The 25,101-nt window shown below is 40.2% G+C and overlaps 1 protein-coding gene across 1 annotated transcript; it reads right to left on the minus strand.

Moving 5' to 3' along the window:
- Positions 1 to 2,390: 2,390 nt before the first annotated feature.
- slc45a2 (solute carrier family 45 member 2) lies at positions 2,391 to 24,984 on the minus strand. The gene is made up of 7 exons (XM_084745799.1): positions 24,482 to 24,984; positions 21,893 to 22,069; positions 12,333 to 12,703; positions 9,710 to 9,853; positions 7,553 to 7,676; positions 5,629 to 5,834; positions 2,391 to 2,683 (listed from the first exon to the last, which is right to left on the minus strand). Exons 1-7 carry the CDS (start codon positions 24,951 to 24,953, stop codon positions 2,462 to 2,464), a joined length of 1,716 nt encoding a protein of 571 aa, XP_084601925.1. The 5' UTR covers positions 24,954 to 24,984; the 3' UTR covers positions 2,391 to 2,461.
- Between the last annotated feature and the right edge of the window lie 117 nt (positions 24,985 to 25,101).

The following is a 25,101-nucleotide window of genomic DNA, read 5'->3' on the forward strand; positions in this document are numbered from 1 at the left end:
AAAAACACAAACATGACTGATTTTATGCAGATACCAGCGGTGCTAATTTAATTAGAAATAAAAGGCTAACTGCCTCCGGGTTAAACTGGTACATCAGAGCGATCTGTCATGTGGATGTTGATTCCGGCGCACAAACAGAGCAGGAAATCCCTTGTAGGAGAGAAAAATGACTCAAGCCAAAATCATGATTAGAAATTCAAATGTAAGAGTGTGTACGCCTAAAGAGATGATCTAAGATCCCCACTGATCTCCCAGGGTGCCTTGATACGTTTTGAATGTCTAGGAACGAGGCATTTCTATATTCTGTAGAAGACTTCTGTTGTTTACCACAGTTCCTTGTATTCACTCAATTTCCATACGAAAATACATTTTGAACTGCCTGATTCACCGGGATAAATACCTAGAAGCTATGAAATATTTGTAGAAATATTCATGGATGCCTGAACTGTCTGTGGAAGTCTGTATATGACAAGTAAATGACGCACAAAAGAGAAAACAAGCTTTGAAAACTGAAGCCACTGATCTCCCTTCTTACAAAAGCCTGGTAGCACAAACAGAGAAATAATGAGGGGCAAAGAAGAAAAAACAGTGAGAAAGTAAACCTTAAATGGCTGATGGAGAACGACGAGGCCCAATGCATACTTTTCTGACAAGTTTAAAGATCCTTCCAGACTTTTTTGAGACATGTGCCATAGACCTTTTTCACAACATGACATGAAATGGTAAAGTCCTGTTCCATTCAGGTCAAGCAGAGTCAAGGTGTTGCTACGGTGCATGTGGGCACACAAATGATTCAATAATACATGTTATTCCTCAGGCCTGTATTGCTGTTGTTTAATTTTTGTGATGTGAGTTGCAGAGTTTTGTAGATATCAGCCATCAAGATGTCTGCTGTCTCTTGAGTATAATAGCACTAAATGGTACAAGTCCCGTGTTGCTCCGAGCACCAATAAATAAATAAAACTGAAAAATTTAACACCGGTGTCTCTTTCCAAAAATCATGACCCACTTGCAATTTACAGACCTTGCTGTGGGCAGATTCATGTACAACTTCGGGTGAAATTACTTCCAGTAGATTCTACTGCAGAAAGAAATCCAGGTCTGTGGATTGTCTTGTGTAACTGGGTCATGATTTTTGGAAAGAGACACTGGTTTTGATTCCTTCAAATGCAATATTTTGGCACTTTGAGCACCACAAATACCATTTAGTTCCATTATATTGGAAACAATGCAGACATCTTTGCAGCTGATTTGTCTAAAACTCTGAAACTCACACCAAAACAATCTAAATGGATAAATAGAACTACAGGTCAGGGGAAAATTACAAATTTTTAGGTTTTTTTTTATCAGCTGCACTCGCTTTCATCTTCAAAAAGCAACATTACATTTTTTAATAAATAAAAGCGGCAATTATAGCCTAAATATCTGAGTTCATATGTTCACATTATCAGTTAATAAAATGGTACATTTTCGGAACAAAAGGGGCAGGATTCAGGATTCAGGACAACTGCTTGTAATTCTGGAAGGTCTCTGGGTTGTTAGCGGTTCCATCAAAGAGACGTTTCCCTCCTAATCTTCTCAGATAGTTTCATTTTAATGATTATTTGAGGCCCAAAGACATACAAGTATCCTATATTCCACAGAAAAACCGAGGATGAAAGAAAAGTCCAAAAAATTGTTTTCAGAACAAACTTTAATAGCCTGGCATCCACAGACTAATTCTCAAATGTTAATCCGTCAGATCTAATGAAACATGAGCTCACAGATTTGTCAAGTTCCCAGGCTAGTACTTTTTAATATCCCGTCCACTCAAAAATGTCTTGTCTAAAATGTCTGACCTGGACTATAATGAACTATATCTGGTCAAAGTTTGGCACTAGAGAGGTGTGCTCATGTTCCTCCGCTGAAAGGGGGAGATGTCTTTGTACTTCACTAAAATCTCATTCAAATGTACCCTAGGCCAGCTAGATTTGGGTTAAGTGCCCTCTAAAACGCCCTTCCAGTGGACAACATATGGTAAAGTGCCTTCAAAGGTGCTCCTCTAGTGACAAAATATGGTGAAGTGTCTTCTAAGATGCCCTTTGAGGGAGCAAAACATGGTAAATGCCCTCAAAGTACCCTTTGAGGTGCTCTTCCAGTGCAATGCTGTGCCATATGGGCTGCTCTTCATGCTAGAACACGATTTGGCCCCTATGTGCCTTAAAATAGTTAAATAGTTCCTTAATCAGGAATTTGAAATGTTTCACCATAAATGCATCATGACTTTTGGGACGCTGGTTCCACGTCGCGTGTATATGTGGTTTTTTTTTCACCCCTGCCCCGCAGACAACTCAAGTGCGCCACTGATTAAAATGTCCACATGCTTACAATTAATGGAATAACAAGGACCATTTTAAGCATATAATAAAGAATCTTTATTTATTAAAACAAATACCATTAAAATACTTTTATATAAGCAGAATTATTCCACATATCTGATGAAGAGGGCGATGAAGATGCAGCCTAACAGGGACATGGTCGAGGCCGAGAGGACCACCACGATTACGCTTCCTGCCATGTTGACCAGAGCGCCGAGCCCCGCGCCCACGATGATCTGAGCCAGCTGGACCATGCAGGTGAGCGCCGCACAGTCCACCCCGGTGCCCCGCTGACTCCCGCCGCTTCCTCTCAGCTTCACTTGTTCCTGGAGGAGAGGAGGAGGAGGAGGAGGAGGAAGAGGGATGTTACTGATGCCTGTATAACCAGAAATGTCCATTCAAACATTTATTCACACAGCAGCTATTTTCCTCTGATGTTATGATCTTGCTTGTGTTTAAAAATAAACATATAAATAAAAATATATAAACAAGTCACTATATCTGAGCAGATCTCTCTGTTGTCTGAGTCGCTTCCAGGAAGCATGTAAACACAGGCGCAAAGATCTCGTAAATCTCCTGTCACGTCACTTGGGCGAGAGCCTCAGGCGTGTGCACGAGGATCCAGTCTGAGAGGCTACAGTTGACATTTAGGCTAAAAACATGGTGTAAATGGCGTCTTCTTGGGTCAAATTTTAATGTCGAGGCTTACGGACACTTGGATCACACCTCACGAGCAGTATGGAGACTTTTTTTACATTTCCGTTCACTTCAATTCTACTGGATTTGCCTGCAATGCTGTTTTCCGCTGAGGCTCCAGGAGTGTTTAGTGAACTGGAGATCTTGACCCATCCTCACATCAGCTCAGGGGTGAGTAGATATTGAGTGAAATTTAATTTTTGGGTGAACTGTCGCTTTAATGGTGAGTCATGCTCAGCTTGTGCAAACAGTTGAATTGGGGGGAATTTTCTAGTATTATCTCAGCTTTGTCTTCAACCTTCAAATGAGATGCTATCCAGCTGGATTAGTTCTTACATACTAATGACTGAAAGTAAGTCTTCTGCTTTGATTCTTACCTTTCTTTCTTTCAGATTCCACTGATTTTATGGAGTGAAAAAATACTAATGGCTGGAGTTTCCATTTTAATCAAATCTTTCTTTCATGTCTTTCTGACATTTTCATGCATCTCAACCCTAAAATTACAGAGAGGATTCGCTCACTGAAATCACACGAAGGTGTTCCTTTTATTCAGATTTAGCAGAGGGAAATTAGGGCTGCAACTAACAATTATTTTCATTATTGATTCAATGTGTCTGAACCCTGGTCCTGTGGGTACGCTGTCCTGCCTGCTTCAGACGCTTCCCTGCTCCAACACACCTGATTCAAATGAACTGGTGCTTATCAGGCTTCTGCAGAGGCTTGATAACAAGCTGAATCAGGTGTGCTGGAGCAGGGAAGCGCCTAAAACATGCAAGACGGTTTGCCCACAGGAACAGGGTGGGGAAACAGCTTATTTTCTCAATTAATCATTTTGTCTATACAATTTTAAGAAAATGGACGCTCTAATTCCCCCACAGACCAAGACAGAGAGTTCATGTCTCCTCATGTTTTCTTCTGACCAGCAGTCCTAAATACAAAAATATTCAGGTTACCATCATATACAGAAAAGAAAAGGATCAAACGCTCATATACGTTCGAGATCCATGCAAATCCTTACATGACTGAAATTAGTATTAAGATAGTTGCTGGTTAATTTTGTAATCGGTTATTAAACTAATTGTTGCAGCGCCATCGGAAATTGTTTTAGAATCGCCCACATGGCTCAAATTAAAGGGATAGTTCAAAAGTTTTAGGTGGATGTAGATGTCAGTTGGCATGGCCTCAGTTTGGTGAAGCAACAGGAGTCTTGTGCTGCATACTTCTGTACTTACACTTCTTGTTTTGAGTGCATAAGCGCATTCACATCGAGAGTTATGGCAAAATGAAGTGCACTTGTATTCAAAACGGTCAAAAAGTTGAGAGTGGAGCACTGGACACAAGGGCTGCAACTTTCTCGGTTAATCAATTGGTCGTTTGGTCTATATGTTGTCATAAAATGATGAAAAATGTTGATCCCTGTTTCCCAGGGCGTGGCGTATTTTTAACTTCCCGAGGAACAGAGGACTAACAAAAGCAAAGGACATTAAAAGTGAAATAAAACAGTAGATGTTTTGGCGGATGGCAGTAAAGCTATGGCTGGGTTCACTTCGCCCATGAAGAAGAAGAAGAAGAAGAAGAAGAAGAAGAAGAAGAAGCTGTGATCGGCATCTCCAGTAAGAGCACAACAGCCGTACTCGATTTGAGACCACACTACCCTGTTAAAATCCGCGCACAAAGACTACTAAAGCCCTAAAGCCACCAGACCCCTTTAGGAAAAACAGCAATTTTACCTCGCAAAACGCAGGAGTTGCTGGTCCACTGCTACCTCAATCGGTTAGTTTGTTTGTGATTTCGTGTGACTTTTGCGTTATAAAGGGTTAGTTTGGGCTCACCGAAGTCACACAATAACACAAACCAACAAACTGATCGAGGCAGCTGTAGACCAGCAACTCCCACGTTCTGTGAGGTAAAATTATTGTTTTTGTCAATGGACTCTGGTTGCTTCAGAGAGAATATTTGTCTTATATAACAGCAGCTTCCCATCAGAAAAGGCTCCCTGGTGGCAAAGTAAAGCAGAGAAAATATTCTAAATATACTGTAACCTTAAACTCATTGACTTTTTTGAATGGGTAAAATATGTTTTGTGTGCCATCAACTGCAGGTAGTATGTAAAAGTACCTCATAGAACTCCACTTCAAATAATCTGAACTATCTCTTTAACACATTCTAGTATCTGTTTGATTGTATCACGTGTATAAAGTTCAGGTTTGTTTTTTGGTTGACAGATTTATGGGATTTAATGTTTGGAGGGGCTCTGTGAAGTTTTCTTTGTGGCAGGTCTGAGAACTACAGGCAGCCACTCGACGCTCACAGTAAGAATGAGCTGATTGACACTCATTGTTGGAGGAAAATTAAAATGACTCAACCATGAAACTGAAACTACTGCACACAGAAGAATTTACATTTCAACGCTGACAGCCGAATACAAGAAACACCCCAAATGATTTCTGTGTGCGGACCCTTCTTGTACTTTTTGTACTCAAGCTTTAGCTTTCTTTCTTTATCTTTGAGCACAATGTTTTTTTCTTCCACACATCCATGTCAACCCTGTCAAACCTCAACCTCAGTCTTTTACCTCTTCTTCGCGTTGATACTCGGCTATCAGGTTGAATGGGATGGTGTAGAGCGTGCTTGACATGACGCCGAACACGCTGCAGAGGATGAGCGTGGCGACGATGTTGGGGAAGAGGCCAATCAGGCTGGTGCCCAGGCCGAACACAAAGTAGCCCATAAAGTATAATCCCTTCAGGCCGATGTACGGGAGCAGGAAACGCTGCACGTCTGCAAACACACAAACACACACTTCATGTCGTGCACTGTTGCAGATGAGATCAGTTTTACTTGAGAATTAGAACAAACATCTGTGAAGTGCGTTGGATCAGGGTAGATATTGGATTACGTGACAACTGCTTTGTCTTTTATGTTATTGCGGCTCTAAAACATCTTGTCAAAAAGCCTCCGCAGATCAGATTAGATTTGCTACAGCTGACTGGACATTTGAGTGGACAGACTGTCTTTGGTTTCAGAGCAGCAATGTTAAAAAAAAGAGAAACATTTGCTCAGCTTCCAGACTATAAATAGAGCTACTTTCACTCTCAGAGGCTGAACTTTACTTTGCATGTGGCTCATTATTTCTCGCCCTTTCATAATTGTTATTTAATTATACTGTTCACAGTTTCAGGGACGGTGCACATTAATAAACATTTCTGTAAAAGTGCCATTTTAACCATCTTGGCTAATGTTCAGCTGTATTCCTGGGCTAGTGTAATGACAGCTACAAAGACACATAAAATAGACTAAATTCATAAGGTTTATTTCTTTAAAATATTGTTCACAAATGCAGGAAATAGACATGGTTTAGTGCCAAATTAATGTCTTTCTGTCTTTCTTTTTTTTTTTTTTTTTGTATTCAGTGGTCTTAAAGAGTTTATCAGAGATCTATATCCAGACTCCGACAGCATAAGACAAATGTAAAAGTGTCTGTTGAGTCAAGCACACAAACCTCCAAAGCATAGTGCTCGTGTATCTAACTCACAAACATTTATAACGTGTTTTTTAAAAACTATTTGGGAAAAATTTGAGAAAAATAAACCTCCAGAGAAGAAGATTTGTTTTTATATGAATAAAACTCATGAAAAATGGTTTATATTTTTGATGAGTGTGCATCAAAACAGGAGCAACAATACAATACAAGCAGCGCACACTTCATAAAAACACATAAAGTGCTTTAAAACAAAGCCAACAACACAAAAAACAAATAAAAAGCACACTTCAGGCCATTCGTGTAAGTTAGAGCAGTGGTTCTCAAATAGGGTTCCACAGCACTTTGACAACGGGTTCGTGGAAAGTTTTCACGTTCGTTCATTCAAGTTATCGGAAGATAAAAGCATAATTTATTCATTTTTACAAAAGGCTATCTATACTATCTATACCTCCAGATAGTCAAGCACACATCAACCATTAATGGAATCAGTGGAAACCGTCGCTCTCTCCGTGGCTCTGGGGTCAAGGTGGTCAGTCAGACATCAGTATGTTATTGATATTCTGTGTTGACATGGTGCAGATATTTTTAATAACTGTCTTAGAACTTTCCAAAACATTTCTCTCGCATTGTTCTGTCATATAAGTAAGCAAAAGCGTGACCATTGTTGTCATTTTACGTAGCTGCAGCTACAGCAGACCTGCTGCTGGATTTAAACAAACATGATAACACTCATCAGCATGCTTCTGGGAAAACAAGAGCATTTCATTTCTGCAGAGCCATCTAATGAATGCCTGCAGCACACCGTGGCCTGTGCTAAAGAGGAAGGAAGAAGTAATTGCTCTCTAATGTCCAATCCTATCTCTGTATAACCATGTCACGCTGTCATTCACACAGGAGCTAATGCTGTCACAGCAGGACATGGCTATGCTAATGAGTGCCTGCTGCTTTAGTGAATGTAGAAAGCAACACAAACACGTACACTCTCAATGTGCCTGTCACTCACACGGCTACTTACAGGAGTATAGAGCAGAGGACACGGCATTGATACACAGTCCCCAGCAGCCAACTTCTACGCCTCTTTCATAGGTGGCATACGCTGTAGAGTTATGATCTGCATAAGGATTTCCCTTGTATACAATCTGCAAAAAAAAAGGAAGAAAGGAGAGAAACATTTTGAGGGCGTCATGGCTTCATTTCTCGAGAGAGAGAGAGAGAGAGAGAGAGAGAGAGAGAGAGAGAGAGAGAGAGAGAGAGCCAAAGAATCATAAAAACTGAGGAGATCAAAGCAAACAGCTCCACTCATATCTATCAAATGTTGGCCTCCCTCCTCAACGCAGTGCTTTTATCTTGTATTTCCTATAAAAAGAAACACATTCAAGCTCAACAGGATGCCACTGGCTCTACATTTCTCATCACTGATAACAATGCCTGCAATTTTAGATTACATATTTGTGCATGTAATAAACCATGGCGATGAGTGCTGCGTCACGGGGGTGAAGCACATCCTTTGATCAGCATGCACGCCACGAAACTATACAGCAGTCATTATTGCACATGTCAACAGAAGATTACAGACAGTAACAACAGACTGCCGCCCAGCACCCTCGCCCACCCTCTGTCCTGCCTCAACACAAACAGGGATCAATGGAGCTTAAATACAAAAACAGATTGCAGCCTGTTCTTGTGCTACTGCGCTCACATGGATGTTCTTTATTGATCTCAAATTGGTATAATGCCTGTGTTACAAAGGCGGAGGAAGAGAGAACAACTATATCTCAATGGAAAAATAACTATTTAGATAGCCCAATACAGTAGAAATTAGTAGAAAGTGTTTTTAAACAAGCACAACAATACACACATACACAAGACTGATACCCGGCTGAACCGCGGTTAACTTTCTCCTTTCACGTTTCCTTTAGATAAGTTATGCTAGGCTCGAAAAGAAAACAAACAGACGTTACTGAGGGATCTGTTAGAGCAACATAGTTACATAAGTTAGCTAATGACAGTAAAACATTGGCTGACTAGCTGCCTAGCAATTGATGTAAATAAGCTAGTTAGCAAGCGTTTTATCAACGTTAGCTACTTGTGCTGCAGAACAAAACATTAACTAGCTAATAACTGATATAGATTAGCTAGCTAGTTAATGTTTTGATAACAATAGCGACTGTGATATGTATATGCAACGACTTTCAACCATCTTCAAAATGTTTTTCTTTTTAAATATAGATACACACATAACATCTAAGTAGCCTACAGGAGACAGGAAGACAGGAAGGATCAAATACTTAAAAATGAAAATTTGCACATTTGAGGAGCTGGAAATGTTTGAACATTAAACATATTTATAACCAGAGGGCACTCAGAGAGTGCAGACCTCCACAAGGGTCAAATGTTCTACTGAGTGCTGCATTGAAACTTAATTAATTTATTTTTTAAAGATTATATTGATTGGTTTTGACACTGAAGGAACATACAGCCATACATACATTAACATTTATGTATATAAACATCCCAGTAGGGATACATCAAGTATTCCGGGAAAAAAAAAGAGGAAATTATTTTATCAATTAATTGATCAGCTGTTTTTTTTCTGTTCAGTGGTTTGATTCTGGTTGGGGACCTGTGTTTCACCTCATTCTTTATCTCACTCTCGCTTCATTTTCTGTCGCCTCTCGACTGTGTGTGGAAAAAAATACTATGAAAAAAGCCCATCACGGCGTGCAGGAGCCCAGGGTGACATTTTGAAACGTCTTGGTTTGTGTGACCGACAGTCTTGAATCCAACAATATTCTGTCCACAGCTGCATCAAATAGAGGGAAGCAGCGAATCTTCGCAATTTGAGAAGGTGGGATACTGTAACGTTTCTGCTTGAAAAGTGACTCAAGTAAATCATGGATTATTAAATCTGTGTAGAACTGGAGAATTAGAGGTGATGAGTTCAATGGCGGTAATCACGGCAATTCAGTTCAAATCTGCTGGACAATAAGTAAAGATTAGAAGCCGCAGGAAGGCCAAAAAGCCACACTGGGGAACTACAAAGTGCAATCAAGACCTTTTAACTATGTTCTTTCAAATGGGTTAGGTTTTTTAATGCTATAGCAGTCACTGGTTTGTTTTTTAAATGCATGGGGTTCTCCATATGTATGGTGATCTATACGCAGATCAATACCTGTCCCATAAAATCAGTGAAGAAGAGCATGTTGCAGAGGAAAGCTGTCCATCCCAGCAGGTGACTGACACACAGGCAGCGGTAGTGGCTTGGCATGTTGATGATGGTGGTCATCAGAGACCTGAATGTCATCCTCTTCTGGACCTGCAGATCAACATCACAGACAGACATCAGTGCCAGCAGCTACAACACTGCCTTTTAATAAATAAATAAACAGACAAAAATAACTTTTCCTCCTCCAGCACTCATTATTCTCCTGGTATTTCCGACTATTTCGTTGCTAGTGGTGCTTAAACCCCACGGCTGATGATAGTTCAACAACTTCGACAAGGGGAAAAAAATGTCTGCATCACAGCAAATGAAAGGATTCAACATAAAGATAAGAGTGTACTCATATTAAGGAGTCAAGGGCTAGACAGGACATGATGAAAGACAAAGTAAGCTTTTCAAAACAATCAGTGTTACTCTACAGTAAAACATCATGGTTTTAGAAAGCTTCAGCTGAGTTATGGTCTCATTTGACAGTGCAATCTTTTGTTTTATAGCTGATAAAATATGAATTGTCTGCAAGTTCTTCGGCAACAATAAAAAAAATACTCCAAACATATGTCTTAGACACGCACTACACTAATGTTCTCTCTGCCCTCTGCAAAACAAGGGAACAAACAGACAGCCAAAGCAATTAGCGTGAGATGAGGGACATCAGAGAAAGAGCACGAAATGTTAGTGATGATTAATCAAAGAATCAAGTGTGAGCGTGTCTTTTTTTTATCCTCCTCATCAAGACGTATCAATCACAGTCGGAAGTGAAGTCACGCTGCGATCAATCTGATGGATTCACTGAAGTCCAGAGTTTAAAGAATCAAAAAAGAATTCATCAATACTTATTAACCACCTTAATGCATTATGTAAGAAACGGCTTTACATGTATTTCTTTGAAGAGCTTCCTCTGCAGAGCGAAGCTCATTTAACCATTTGAACCCCAAGACCCTCAACAGAAGGGACTGGCCAAGTGGTGGAGCGGAGTGTGATTTAGCAGTTCAGGATCTTCTTCATTATGCTGTGAAAAAACTCTTCACAAAAATGAAACATTTCAAAAGAACATAAGGGAACAGGAACAGGAACGGGAAGGTCCTCCAACTGACACACCAAAGTTAGTTCATAATCAATTAAAATATTCTGATAAGACTTTTTTATAAAACAAGAAAATCTAATTATTATTCTAATTGTCCTAATAAAAATATTAACATAACAAGTGCATAATGCTTTACAGCAGTAAATCCCACACAGGCTGGAGAGGGTTACTTTAAATATGTATTCCGATAAAGTTACTAACTGTTAAAGAATGTAATCAGTGATCCAAGTATCATAATATTAAAGTAATGTAACTTGATTACATTCTGTTACTTTTGGACTACCTCAATATAAAACATGGTGAATTTGTTTTGCCTAATATGTGTTGTGTTTTTAGGGTTGGAACTGGCGATTATTTTCAGCATTGATTAACTATCCTAGCTGTTGTTAGCTCATTAGCTATTAGCTCAGTTAACTGTACGACTGCCCAGACTCGGCTCTCACAGCACTGGGTTGTGTCTGTTGGTGTTTACACTGCTGGCAAAAAGAGCTTTGGACTGCTGGAAAGAGGGGACTTTCAGGCTCGGGGTGGAGGGTAATGATGGCAAACAGAAATAAGCAGCTTCTACAGACCTCATGGCAGAAGCAAAGAGGACATTGACAGAGGAAGCTGAGAAGGAAAAAAGATAGTTGCCGAGCAAGAGGGTGTCGCACAATTAAATGTTGGACTGGATTTTAGTCGTTGGCAACAGCTTTGTGAAATAAAAGGCTGCAAGGCAGATGCTGAGCTCGCTTTCTTGCTGTCGGACCGACTGGCTGGCTTGCTATGCCTTGTGTTGTGGCACTTCCTTGATGTTTGTAAAGTTGTCAACTCACAGTGACACAAATGCACATGTACAGCTGTCCATGTTTTTATGATAACAGTGTTTAAGTGAATTGCTCCATGAAGCTGGGGGCTGTTACTGCACTGAACTGCTGCATAAAATTCTTTTTATGTCAGGCTTCGTCTCCATTCAAAGCAAAAGTCTGTCTCTATTTTTTGCAGAAGACTGGGCTTCTGTTCTTCTGTTCTCTAAATGATTTGAACTGAGTTTAAAGTAATTTTACATTTACAAACAAAAAAAATACATTTAATTTAACTTCATTATGTAGACTCCAGTATCCCTGGTTTGATTTAAATACACAGACAAACAAATAAATAAAACAAATTGTAAGAAATTGATGTTAGTATTAGCTCATTTTTGGGGCTGTGAACTTGGTTCTAAATTGAAAAATGTGAACAATGAAAATGAACTCTGTGAGCTGAACTTTGAGCTCATGTTGAGCAAGTATGAACTTGCACAACTCTGTACGCTCCATACTGCCCACGTGCTTTTTCATTTAACAGTGGATTTTCTGTTATGTATTCATGAAGAAATTTCCCGTTAAGACTACAGGTTACTTTTCATGCTCTTATGTGCTGCTTGATTAAATTCCTCCTGTGGCCATGAGTGGGTTTATACATGCAACAAAATAATTGCATCTTCAGAGACCGTCTAACATCACAAACCTCCTTGTTTGGCTGCTTGGCACTGGAGGTCACGGAGTTGGCCTCCCCCAGCGCAGAGAAAGACCGAGGCCTGAGGTCCGGTACGGATGCAGGGACTACAGGAGAGACGGGCTCTTTGGTCAGAGCTCCGTAACCATTGCTGTGGGAGCCCAGTAGGCGGAGGGCATTGGGAGGTGAGGGGTCAAAGGTCGATTGGTTCCTCTTCCCCAGAGGTTGCTCTGGGATACTGAAGAGGTGCACGGTGAGGAAGATGCCCCAGGTTAAAGCTGAGAAGAAGTAGATGACCTGATACTCGGAGCCCAGCACCTGACCGATCACTGAATGACCCCAGTCCATCGCTCCCACCAGGTACCCGCAAGCTCCGCCCAGACCTGGAACACACAGCATAAAATATTATGTATGTAGGTGGACTGCAGTTGTTTTAAAGCGTAAGAGCTGCACATGCTCAAATACTGTTAAAACATTTCCCTTCCAGCATATATTTTAAAAAATGCAACAAAGGAAGGTGTGGAGGTGAGGAGAAGCAACCAGTGATGGAAAAGAGCACTGAAAATCTGCACTCAAGTACAAGTACTGTTACACTGCTAGAAATATACTGAAGTAAAGGTACAAAGTATCCATTGCAAAAACTACTCTCTACAATTAGTTAGTTTTTTGTCTTTTTTTTTTTTTTTTTTTTTTTCAATTTTAAGTCCAAGTTTAATTTTCCTTACCAATTACCTCCATCAGACAAAATAAAGTCAAAGATTTTTAAGATTTTGGGAAGGATGCTTGTGCATATATTTCCTATCACTGACTTAGGAAGTCTTCATCTGTGTGTTAAATCAGATCCTAACTCTAAGTACCATGGTTACCAAAACAGCTGAGATAGGATCTTCGTGGTAGAAAGTTTGTAATACGGCCCAAGAAGCACATTTATGTGCGTTTGAAAGAGCTGAACCACAGAAGTAGAACTACACAGCGGATGGAAAGATGCCCATTCAGTTCAGTATTTTTAATTTTGGGGTGAACTGTCCCTTTAAAGCTGCAACAATTGAACACAGTCCATGCGAAACCCCCCACCTCTCCATCTGCTGCCTGTGTCACTCCTCTAAGCCCCGCCCCCAAAAACTCTTAACGACAACAGAAGGAGTTAATTGTTGCGGCTCCCCTTTGGTCAGTATAAAGAAACATTCTGAAAACATTCACGGGGTTTGCAAAATATGATGAAAAGCCTGGGATAAGTGCATTTTCAGCAACTCAGATAGGATTCGCACTGCAGAAGGTGACGAGGCAGAGCAGAGTGACAGAGGTGACAGACAGCTGCTGAGAGCTATGAAGCTCTGGAGAAGAGCGCCGGGTGCAAAGCCTCCGGAGGAATAAAATGAGTAACACTGGATTTGGCTCTGATGCTGACGCATTTACTTTTGGGAGCACAGCTCAGAATTTTATTTTTAAACTTTTGGGATTAAAAAGTGGATTCATCTTCACCCTCGCTTGTCGCCCTGCCAGCAGCAGCGAGGCATGGAGCAGCCGGGCCTTGCTCGACTATTTACTGTAGGCCCTGCTGGATGAGAAATGTGCTTTAAAATTACTTCCTGAATGTACAGAGAGGGGAAAAAGGAAATAAGAGAAACTGGAGGGACATAACAGAAGGAACTGGAATGCTGTCAGAGGCTGACACACACACACACACCTGGTGCCTGCTGGCCGGTGCTCACAGGCTCTTAGCTAGTTGCTCATTAGCTTACTGCTAGCTGTTTGGGCTAAATATAAACATAAACATAATGTGAATAACCACAAATGTTCCCAAAATGATCTGGTCGGTCACTGTATGTAAGTGTTAGCTACACATAACAACCGTTAGCTACACAGAAAATAACAAATGTTAACTACACAGAACAACCACTAACGTTAGCTACATACAACAACCAATAATCTTACCTACACAGAACAACCGCCAGTCTTAGCTACACAGAGCAACAACCAACGTTAGCTACAAAGAACAATCTTTATGTTACCCACACAGAACAACCAGTAACAGTAGTTACACAGACCAACTGCTAACGTTAGCTAAACAGAACAATTGCTAATGTTAGCTACATGGACTAACTGCTAACATTAGCTACACAGAACAACCGCTTCACAGACCAACCACTGATGTTAGAGGTAATCCAAAGGTAACAGAAAATAATCAAGTTAAATTACTTTAATGTTGCGATACTTGGATTAGGTTACTGACTACATGTTTAACAGGTAATTACTACCACTAATTGTAAAAAAAATACATTTTTAAAGCAACCCTCCACAAGTAAACTTCTTCACCGTTAGCAACATGTGCTGATGTTAGCACAAAAAGCTAGCAAAGTCAACTAATTTTGCTAGCTAATACAGTGCAATATATAAATATTTAGCTGTTTTGAGTGCTTAAATATAGAAAGGCTGGAATCAACAGAAACACTACTCCTAATACAAAAGGTTTTTTTTTTTTAGTATTCTATTTATTTTGTATTTTCATTTTAATTTAGTTTCATATTTTTAAAATTACAATAGTAAGTGGGCAAAACACTACCTCAGTCTGCAGCAAGTCTGTTTTTAGCACTTTCAGGTACTGTTGGGTCTAAATAAATGAAAGGAAACATCCTTGTAGTAGTTCTGGGTATATCTAAAGATGTAAGGAAACTGAAACTGGCACAACACCAACTCCTGGCATATGTCCTTAACACTGCAAAAAACCTCATCTTATTATTTTGGAAAATTAAATAAGTTCCTGCATTGAAATTAATGGCTTACAGAACTGATAGACACGCTGCACCTTGAGAGAATCCATCCATCCAGTCCAATTTGTTATTAAAGACAAGTTAAAAGATTTGCGACAGGATTTGGCAACCTTTAGTCTCTCATCTCACAGAAGGAGCCAAATTTTAAAGGGACACTTCACGCCAGAATCAAAAATACATGCAATATTTTCCCTCTGGGATCTAGAGATATTTATCCATCTAGATTTTTTTTGTTGTTGTGATTTGCTTCTCTCTATTATAATGTGACTAAATAACAGTTTTTTGGTGCTAAAAGCAAGATTTACATTTACAAAATACATATGAAGAAGTCAAAACCAATGTCTCTTTCTAAAAATCATGACCCAGTTACTCAAGATAATTCACAGAACTTGTTGTGAGCAGTTTCATGTGGGAACTATTTTATTCCTAGTAGAAAAAAAAAGAAGTTCAGGTAGATTTGACTGCAGAGAGAAAGTAGAAAGAAGTGACAACTGGTATCTCAAAAACTCTGCAACAAATTCTGCATGGATAAATAGCACTACAGGCCAGGAGAAAATATGTATTTTTGATACACTCCAGACTTGGGGTTGGGATGGTAATACGGTAGGTAATAAGGTAAGTTTTTTCTGTGTTTTTGACTTTATGTTCATGCACAAAATAAGCATGAGGGTACCTCATTTTGTTATCTTTGAAAAACGTTTGAAACAGAAGCATATGCACTTGTTTTTTCCTCCTCGCTGCACCAAACTCGCACCAAACTACAATATGAACTCAACCGTGACCATTGTGTTTCTGTTGCACACCTTGTATCCAGGCAGTGGCTCATCAGCTGCATTCAGAGGCGACTCGAGCGTGTTTAAATATCACAGCTCTCTCTGCTCTTCAGTAACAACACACCTCCTCTCAGAACTATAAAAGGAAAGCTAAATGACGAGCGCTGACAGCTTCAACAAAAGTGAGAGACGTCTCTGAGAGACCGAGCTAAGAGAACACAGCCTGCTATGTTATGTCATTGTCACACGTGTCATAATATGGGCTAATGGACAGAAAATGTGCGTTAGGTGTTGGTTGCCTGAGTAGCACATTAGAGAACAGCTTGTTTGCGATCTAAAAACATGTTTTGTTTTGCTGAAATGCATTTTCTTTACTATTCATGCACTGGGGGGTAAAATGGATGCAGGTTTTGTTGTTTTTCTTGCGTTAGGATGCATAATGAATTAAACATAGAGTAAAAAAATCCAAAACAAAACAAAATTAGATAAAAATATATTGGACTGGTTGATTGACAGGTTGACTAAGTGATTCATTCCTTTTGCAACTGCAGCTCCCAGATAGAGTTTTCTACAGTTGGTCACCTGAAACGAAGGCTATTTTTCTCCATTACAGCAACTGGCAGGTAAAGTAATAAACTCTTCAGGAGTCACACTTCACTTGTGTCTGCATGACTGGAACATTGCTATTTGCGTTCCGCATCAAACACTCTCTTCTGATCCAAGAGCCTTTTTTTTTTCTGGCTCATTAACGTCTGAAAGTTTGCACTGTTCTGCCCCCGCGATAAGTTTTAGGTTTTTTTTTTATTGCAGCGGCACAGAGCATCAGAGGACAGCAGAGACATCTGGTCACTGTGGATGGTCTCAAAAACATACACAGAGAGACTTAAAAAAACAGGAGAAAAGGAGATTTAATATCAGCGAGGTGCAATTTTGGCCATCAGGCATCAGTTAAATTAAAATGTTTTCACAGCAGCCAAATTTGACAACAGATTTAAAGTTTGCACAAATGCAAACATCACAGCTTTAGATACATTTCAACAACTCTCAGAAACTTATAATTTAGAGAAACATGATTTTTTCAGGTATCTTAAATTGAGACATTATTCAAAAATATTAAAACTACTAGAGAGAAAGGAATGAGTCTGAACGGTGATGCATTCACTTACTGCTGCATGTACCGAGGTGCATTTAAACAGCGATGCAACTGTTTTTATTAATCATTGAACTAAAATATTCCACACTATGTCTTGGTTTTACAGAAGAACCTCCAACCAGACCCAACTTTGGGGTGAAAGCAGCAACAATAGAGCTGTCAAACAACCAAAATAATAAGATGTGTTTTGTTACATGTTCATCTGGAAACAGAAAAACCCACCAGCTCATTTAACAACACCGACAAATGAGATGAGACACTTGCAGTTTTGAAAAAAGTTTGGTAACGATTATTTTTCTTTGTTTTGGTTTGTTTTGTTTTCAAAACATCAAAGTAAGTTTCCACCTCAACCTTTAGAAAGTGACAGCGGTGGCTGATGGGAAAGTCAGTTGTGCAGGCATTTGATGATAATCTGTCATATCTGAAAATATTTTACAAATAGAAATTCTGACCTTATGATGGACTTATATAGATATCAGTAACAAATTACATATCAATCCATTCAATAGTTGAGACATTTCACTCCAAACCACAAATGTCAACGTCATGGTGGCAACAGAGGAAGAGTCAGAAGGAGGTCAGCAAAGGAATTATTGTCTGGAAATCATGAATGTCAAAAATAAACCTAGAAAATCTGTTGCCAATCTCTTGGTTGGTGGACAGTGAGATATTTCACTGGATAAGTGAAAACCTGCTGGTGGCGCTGAGACAAAGTCAGGGGATCACAAATGTCATTAGGATTCATCCTCTGTGCAACATGAATGTCTGAACCAAGTTTCAGGGCAAGTTTTTGTAGTTGTTAAGATATTTCAGCCTTGACCGAAGCGTCTGAGTGATAAATCAGCCAGTCGACAGAACAACAATGCCGCAGCTAGCATGGCTAAAACTGACTTGGAAATTCAGTCCGTTACAATGAAAGATCTGTCATCTGTCCAGAAGAATTGATCGCTGAAGGTTGTCCACTCCTTCACACAAGCTGTGAAACACCGAACAGCATTTCGCTGCACAGGTTCGGAGGATGCGACTGATTGGAAAGGCTCGCACAAAAGGTGCATGAGTCACAGAGAAACACACAGCAATTCGTGCTCCCTCCTCCTCCACCTCAGACCTCACATACCAGCAGTGGCAGGGGCGTCTAAAGAGTCATGTGCCTGCATCTGTGTCTCTCAGCCCAGACCCATGACTGCAGCACATGACTAGCTCAGGGCTGGATTACTGCCTGACTAGCATGCTCACACCACCCCGTGCCTGCTGACAGCTGAGCGCGCCGCTGACATTCGTACCGCAAACATCGTCCTGCCTCCGAGCAATGCATGAAAAAGATTAATATGAATCAGACATTTCTTACAAACCTAGGTTATTACAGTTGACTAAAACTGTGTGACAAAACTTTTTAGTTAACTGAAATCAAACGAAAAACTAAAGAAAAAAACTTGTCAACACAACAAGCATGAGGAGGCACTGGTGCATGAAAACTTTGTTTCTCACAACCATCTTTTCTTTTTCTTATGAGAAATAAATGAGATTCTTATTTTGGGCTTACTGAAGTATCATCTGTTATTCCTAAACCCAATGTTCGGAGTAAAAAAAAAAAAGATCAAAACAAAAGACAAGCAGGAGATCTTTTGCTGAGCCCACAGGTGTCTCAAGTTTCTCCTTGAGGACCGTTTAAATTAGGCTCAAATTAGTCTCAGGCTGAGACGAGACCAAGGCGATTTCTCAGGAGCCGAATTTAAGAAATATGAGAAAATGGTTAGTCTTATATTGGTCTTAATTTGAGTTCATTTACACAGGATAGAAAATGATGATATTTATTTTGAAATTTTCTTTTCTTCTGGGTATTTTCTATTGAGACTGGGATGTCTACATGACTGTGAGTCAGTTACCTTCACAATGTGGCGTGTCAGGTGGTTTGATACACAGCGCCATCTAGACAATGACAAGTACAAAACTCACCTGGAAAACATTTTGAGAGATTCTGGTGGTTTACAGATGGGGTTATTGTCGACATTTTAACCACAACATTTTTTCAATACTTTTCTCTCTCTGACAAAAATGTAATTTCAGTTGTAAAAAAAAAATCAACAAAATAGTCTTTTGTTGGCCCACTGGGTTGCAAAGTGGTTTTACTCAAAATGTGCCATCTGGGAAGCAATCACCTTGTGCTTTGAAGAGGACATTGAATGGAATAGAATTTTTTGGAGAGTCTACCAAATCACACTTTGACATAAGTGTGCATCCTGGCAAAGAACAAGTGTGCAATTATCCAGGGTGTCACAACTGCAACTGCAGCCTTGTTTACCTCATCTACATTTAGCATCCTCGATTCTCCTTTCAGAAAACATTAGAAAACTGCAGTTCGGATGGAACTGTAACTCCACAATCTATCTCATCAATCTACGTCCATTATGTCGGCTGAGAACCTTACAATTATTTTCATATTATAACCTTGAACCATTAGCGACACATTCCTGCATCTAAACGTAGACAACTTGCCATCTTTTTCTTTGTATCTGACAGTGCTAAGTGGAGAATCTATTCATCTATTTAGCCACATGGTTGTGACTGGGAGGTGAAGTGCAGATGGTTGACTCCACCAGGAAAACGTTTCAAAACATTTGTCTGTATTCAAGCGGCTTAGGAACGCGCTATTAAAAGTTTTGGAATGGCAACAAAGCCCTGTGAGATGTCACACTCGGACCCGAAACAAGTGGCTCATGTTCAAATTCTCACAAATTCCACAGAGTAAAGGAAGTTCGGCGTGAACCAGTGAGCCAAGCCTACTCTGTAATTCCCTGAGAGACTTATTATAAAAGGACACATTTTGTTATCCTAAGCTGATAAAACCAAGAGAGGGACATTTTTCACAGAGGGACATTGTATTGGCAAGGTTTCAATGACGGATTAGTGAAACAATTATCAGAATGTGTTAATTTTCTATTGACATTATTTAATAACATGATTCTGTGCCAAAACTGTGAAAAACACTGAAATCTTACACAGTGACTAAAGTATTGTCATACTTAATTAGTTGTTTGTTTGTTAGTTTCACCCCCTTTTTGCTCTGTTTATGGTCTCTATCATCTCCTGAGGGAAATATCTGGCTCTTTAGCTGCTAAATGCTCCACTACATTGACCAGCTAGTTAATTAATTAATTAAACTGGAACTGAACCAAAACAATAATGCTGCAGGTTGTAAAAACCAAATCAATGTGCTAAGACACAATAAAATGCTCTGTAGAGCTGAAGGAAACAAACTGTAGAGTTTGGTGATAATTCCCCAAGTGTCTCATGATCAATTGTTAATACAAAAATATTCATTATAGCAACATTAGCATGTTTTTGATCTCCACCAGCTCCTGAGGGAAATATCTGGCTCTCTAGTTGGTAAATGCTGCACTGTGTTCACGGGCTAGTCACTAACTAAACCAATACTGAACCAAAACAATGAGGTTGCAGGTTGTAAAACCAGAAAATGTGCTGAAATAAGTTAAAATGCCCCATAGAGCTGAGGGGACCTGCAGAGTTAGGTGAAAATTCCCGGTGGCTGAGTAACTATGAACGTAATTTCATCCATTATTAAAAGAAAAATATTTATTATAGCAGCTTTAAGATAAAGACACTCAGTAATCATCATCATTTTGTGTTAATTGGTGACAGATGTAGAGATGCGCAATAGGCAATGTTGAGCATTGCATTACGTGATACTTTAAAAATTAGCCTTCAGGCCTTTCTGCCAGAGAGGCTTTAGGAAGTCAGGTGATGTTGTATAAACAGTGACAAAGTCCATGTGAGGAGCAGGTTCTGGTGGATGAGAGGGTCAAACACAGGACTTCCACTGAGGGGGAGCACGGTTTGTATCTCATGTGAGACCAAAAGTCAACTTACTTGACTTATGATTAGGTGCAGAAACTACTTGGTTAGGTTTAGGAAAAGGTCGTGGTTTGGTGGGTAATTTCTGTGACTCCCCACACGCTCCCTATATAGTGTTTACTGTTCACCATTTTATTTCAGTGTCCAATGGATGCAGTGCAACAGTTCCACAATGGTATGAAAAAAGTTCACATGGGATTTACTTAAGTTACCCTGCCAGAAAGACTTTCTAACAGACACACTATAAGAAGAAAAAAAAAGTTGAGGAAATTTCTATAATTGTAAGATAATTACCTTAATTAGCATTTGAGCTTTGAATAAACAAAACTAAAGTTTTGCAGACCCATAATCTTTTGTTCAGAGAATTTACTTTTAATTAGCTTTTAGGAAGGAATAGTCCCCCGTTAAAAAAAATATATTTTACACCTTTTGAACAGATTAAACAAATGAGCTGTAACACGTTAATTATTGAACTTCAGAGGTGGTAGACAGTCTGGCTGGCTGTTTCTGGCAGTTTTTATGGTAGTTAGGTAGTTAGTAAGTTAAGCTCACAGGCTCCTTCATATATTTGGTGCACAGACATGAGAATGGTGTCAATTTTCTCATCCAACTCTCAGCAAGAAAGCAAATAAGTCTCATGAAGTCATCTTTACATACGCACTTATCGACACACAGACATACACCTCGTCCACAGCCTTACAGAACATGCACAGACATCGACACAGCATGTGCCGTTCTGCCCACCAGTATGCACTCTGTCACGGCAAGACAAGATCCAGTGTAAGCGCCATACACATTAGAATTGGTTATGCAAGTTTCTCCGCTCCAAAATACCCGCGAGGTGGCTATTACCACAGAAAACAAATAATCAATGCTAATTAATTCAAATCCATGGAGATGCATGGTGCATAAATATGCATAAAATAAAGACAAAGACAGTGAGTGTGACGCAAGAAGAGCAACAGCGTATGCATGTGTTTGTGTGTGGTTTGTGTTACATACCTGTGAGTAGAGCGTGGTAGTGCAGACCTCTCTCCTTGTCTTGATGTGAACACACATCAAACAGGTAGGCCTTAATGGGCCCGTCGATGAAGTCTGCAGCGAAGTCGAACAGCACGACTCCAAACATCACGACCACAATGGCCCATATACTCCTCAGTGACCTGTCGCTGACTATTGCTGAAAAACACAACAAAACATCTCATCAAGCCCTGCAGCCGGTGATGTAAATCCCCCACAACAATTATTTTTACCAAAGTATGTCAAATGTCAAATTTAAAGTGTTTAATTTGCCGAGTAGAAGTCCATGTCACAGGAAAAGGAATCCCAGAGGAGCAGCAAACTGAAAGCTCGGCAGAAGGCAACAAAGACACGTTTTTTTTTTTTTTTCAAGGGAACCGGTTAGTGTGGCAGGTAACAATTATGTTTTAAAACCTGACTGATCAAAAAGCCCACTTTTGTTATGTGTTCTCTTCATAAGGAACGAAGGATGCTAAACACCTGCTAAACACCAGCTGATATCTCCCAAAACTCTGCAACTCACAGCAAAACAATGTAGAGGGAAAAAGAGCACTGCAGACCAGAGGAATTATATGCATTTTTGATTTTGGGATGAACTTTCCTGATCAAAAGGGCCTCTCTCAGAGCTGATGGACTGATGGCGGTTACAACAGCGCAAATATTATGTCACACGATCCCTGTGGTATTCACTACAACCCTGAGAAACGTGGAGAGATAATCAGCTTATCCAGCGTACGTCAGAAGAAAGAAATACTTTACAGTCCGCATGATGATTATAGCAAAGCCCAGAGTCTTTTTAACAGCAATTTAACAATGTTTTCAACAATATTTCACACATTTGATATGATTAACACACTGTGTTGCTGTTTCTCTTGTATAATTCTATGGTTTATTCATGAAATAGACCCCTCAACCTTCTGTACCAAACATTAAAGGGTTTCTGTGTTTGCAGAGATTTGCTAAAAATATCAGTTTGTAATATTCACTGTCCTGTGTGATGATTACTCTAATTATCCTCTGTTGAAAAGGTATGATTGAGGTATTGGGGATGATGTAGTTCAAGCCTCATGCCTACAGTGAAAACAGAGTCAGGGAGCTGAATGTGCACTTAACCCCACACCGATTCTAACAAAACAGCGGCACTGTGACTCTCAGCAGTGAATCGGTTCATGTGGTTAGTCTGCAAAGAAAGCGCTCCTTACTCAAAATTAATTCATAGAGGTTGCAGATTCTTCTGTGCAGAGAACTTCTCGTGATGCTGCCTGGAGCCCCGCAGACTCTCAGGAAACGGTTTGAATGTTATCAGCAGTCTAATATCTGACTACATGCGCGGTGAGTTTTTCTCACTCGTGCTTCGTCATCTGTCTGACTTCAGTCACAAGTTAAACAGTGTGAGCATCAGGACTTCATTATGCCCACACATTGAACAAGTAAATTTTTTTTTTTACTTTTTAAAATTTTTTTGTCACTTTTTTCCAAAACTCTGTGAGCAAGCAAATACTGATACAGTCTGTAAAAGTCCAAGAGATAAGAAAAAGCTTGACAGCAAAAAATTACAAATTGTAATCGTTGCATCAGTGTGAAAATAATCCAATTACATCGTGAGCATAAATGTCAGGTAAATGCTGATGTTTTTCAAGAGACAACAAAGCTGTTTACAGGGAATGGAAGCAGCTAGGGATCATATCCTGACAGAAACATCAAGATAAAACCTTACACCTTTGCCTTGCATATGAGGCTGTCACAATAAATGTATTATTAAAAAATACCGCCCTGTTGACAAGCCACGGGACGGCACGCAACAGCAACAACCAAAATGACCTTTTTTTTTTTTTTTTTTAATTCGTGAGGTTAGGCACTTCTTGTTTTGCATTTCAGAGTGTGTTAAAAGATGAATAAACACTTTGAGTCTGACAATGTGTCAGTGTGGCTACTCCCACAGGCGGGGGTGATTTTGGACTAATGTTGTAATATTGAGGGACAGCCGAGAGAAAATATTTGAAACAAGAAGTAAATAATGACAGTAGTGGGTCGGATGGCAGCAACTGTTTTTTTCATTTTGCTTTTAGTGGATGTTTATACTGCAGCACGAACTGTGTCAGTGTTAGCTTTGTTGTTACAAGGAAGCTGCTATGACCCTCGTCGCTCGCGTGTGTTTGTTGCTGTTTGTAATGCTAAATTCAGTTAATCGATCCGTCCTGATGTCCTCAATCTAACCAAACAAATTCAACACAGTCATAACACAGCAAGAGCAAAACATTAGAATAAAACAACACAAATCAAAATCAGCCCACACATCCAGTTCCCCTCCCAAATCCACTTATTCTTTTGCATATTTCCAAGATCAAGGTGATTTCAGCTTGTACATTTCTTCTGTCTTCTGTCTTCTGTCACACGTCACAACAGTATGTACAACACTAGTTTTTGTTTCTCTGAGATGGATCTGGCTTTTCGTTCCCTCTTATTCCTCTGAAAGGCTCCAGAACAAGAATTTCTGATATGACAAGACTAAAAACATCTTTACTGCCCCCCCTCACTATCTACTTTTCTACTATTTTTCTTCTCCCTCACCTGAGATGACAGCATCTCCGTTCAGGAACAAGGTGAGTCCCACCATCATGAGGATGCCCAGGGCAAGGATGTACGGCCTCCGCCGGCCCCACGGCGAGCGGCAGTAGTCGCTGGCCGAGCCGATGATGGGCTGCAGCAGGAAGCCCAGCACGGGGCTGATCAGCCACACCAGGCTGTACAGGCTGCGTGGAAGGCCCACGCTCAGGAGCACCGGCGTGACGAACGCTGCCTCCACGGCGTAGCAGAATTCCCTTCCAAACATTACCATGCCGTGGAGGATGAGGCGGCCCCGAGAGCGCCTGGGGGGCTCCACGGCCCCGAATACGGCACTCTCGCCACTGTCCATGTAGTCCTCTTTGGAGCCAGTGTAGTCTGTGGAGTACTGGTGCAAAGAGGTGCCGATGTGTTTGCCAGGCTCCGGGACCCTGCAGGGCTGGGGCCTTACAGACTGGTCCTCTGATAGAAGGGTCATAGTTGAGAGGGAGACGGGGGAGAGGGGTAGAAGGAGAGGGAGAAGAAGAAGTGAAGAGAAGATTCAGGTAAGAAGAGACAAAAGCAAAGTGTGTTAGGGGATGGATAAATGGCCAAATGCCCAATCCCTGCACTGGTGCTCAGCTTGA

This window comes from Lutjanus erythropterus, chromosome 20, assembly GCF_056507025.1.
Source record: "Lutjanus erythropterus isolate fLutEry1 chromosome 20, fLutEry1.hap2, whole genome shotgun sequence".
Classification (NCBI taxonomy): Eukaryota; Metazoa; Chordata; class Actinopteri; order Lutjaniformes; family Lutjanidae; genus Lutjanus; species Lutjanus erythropterus.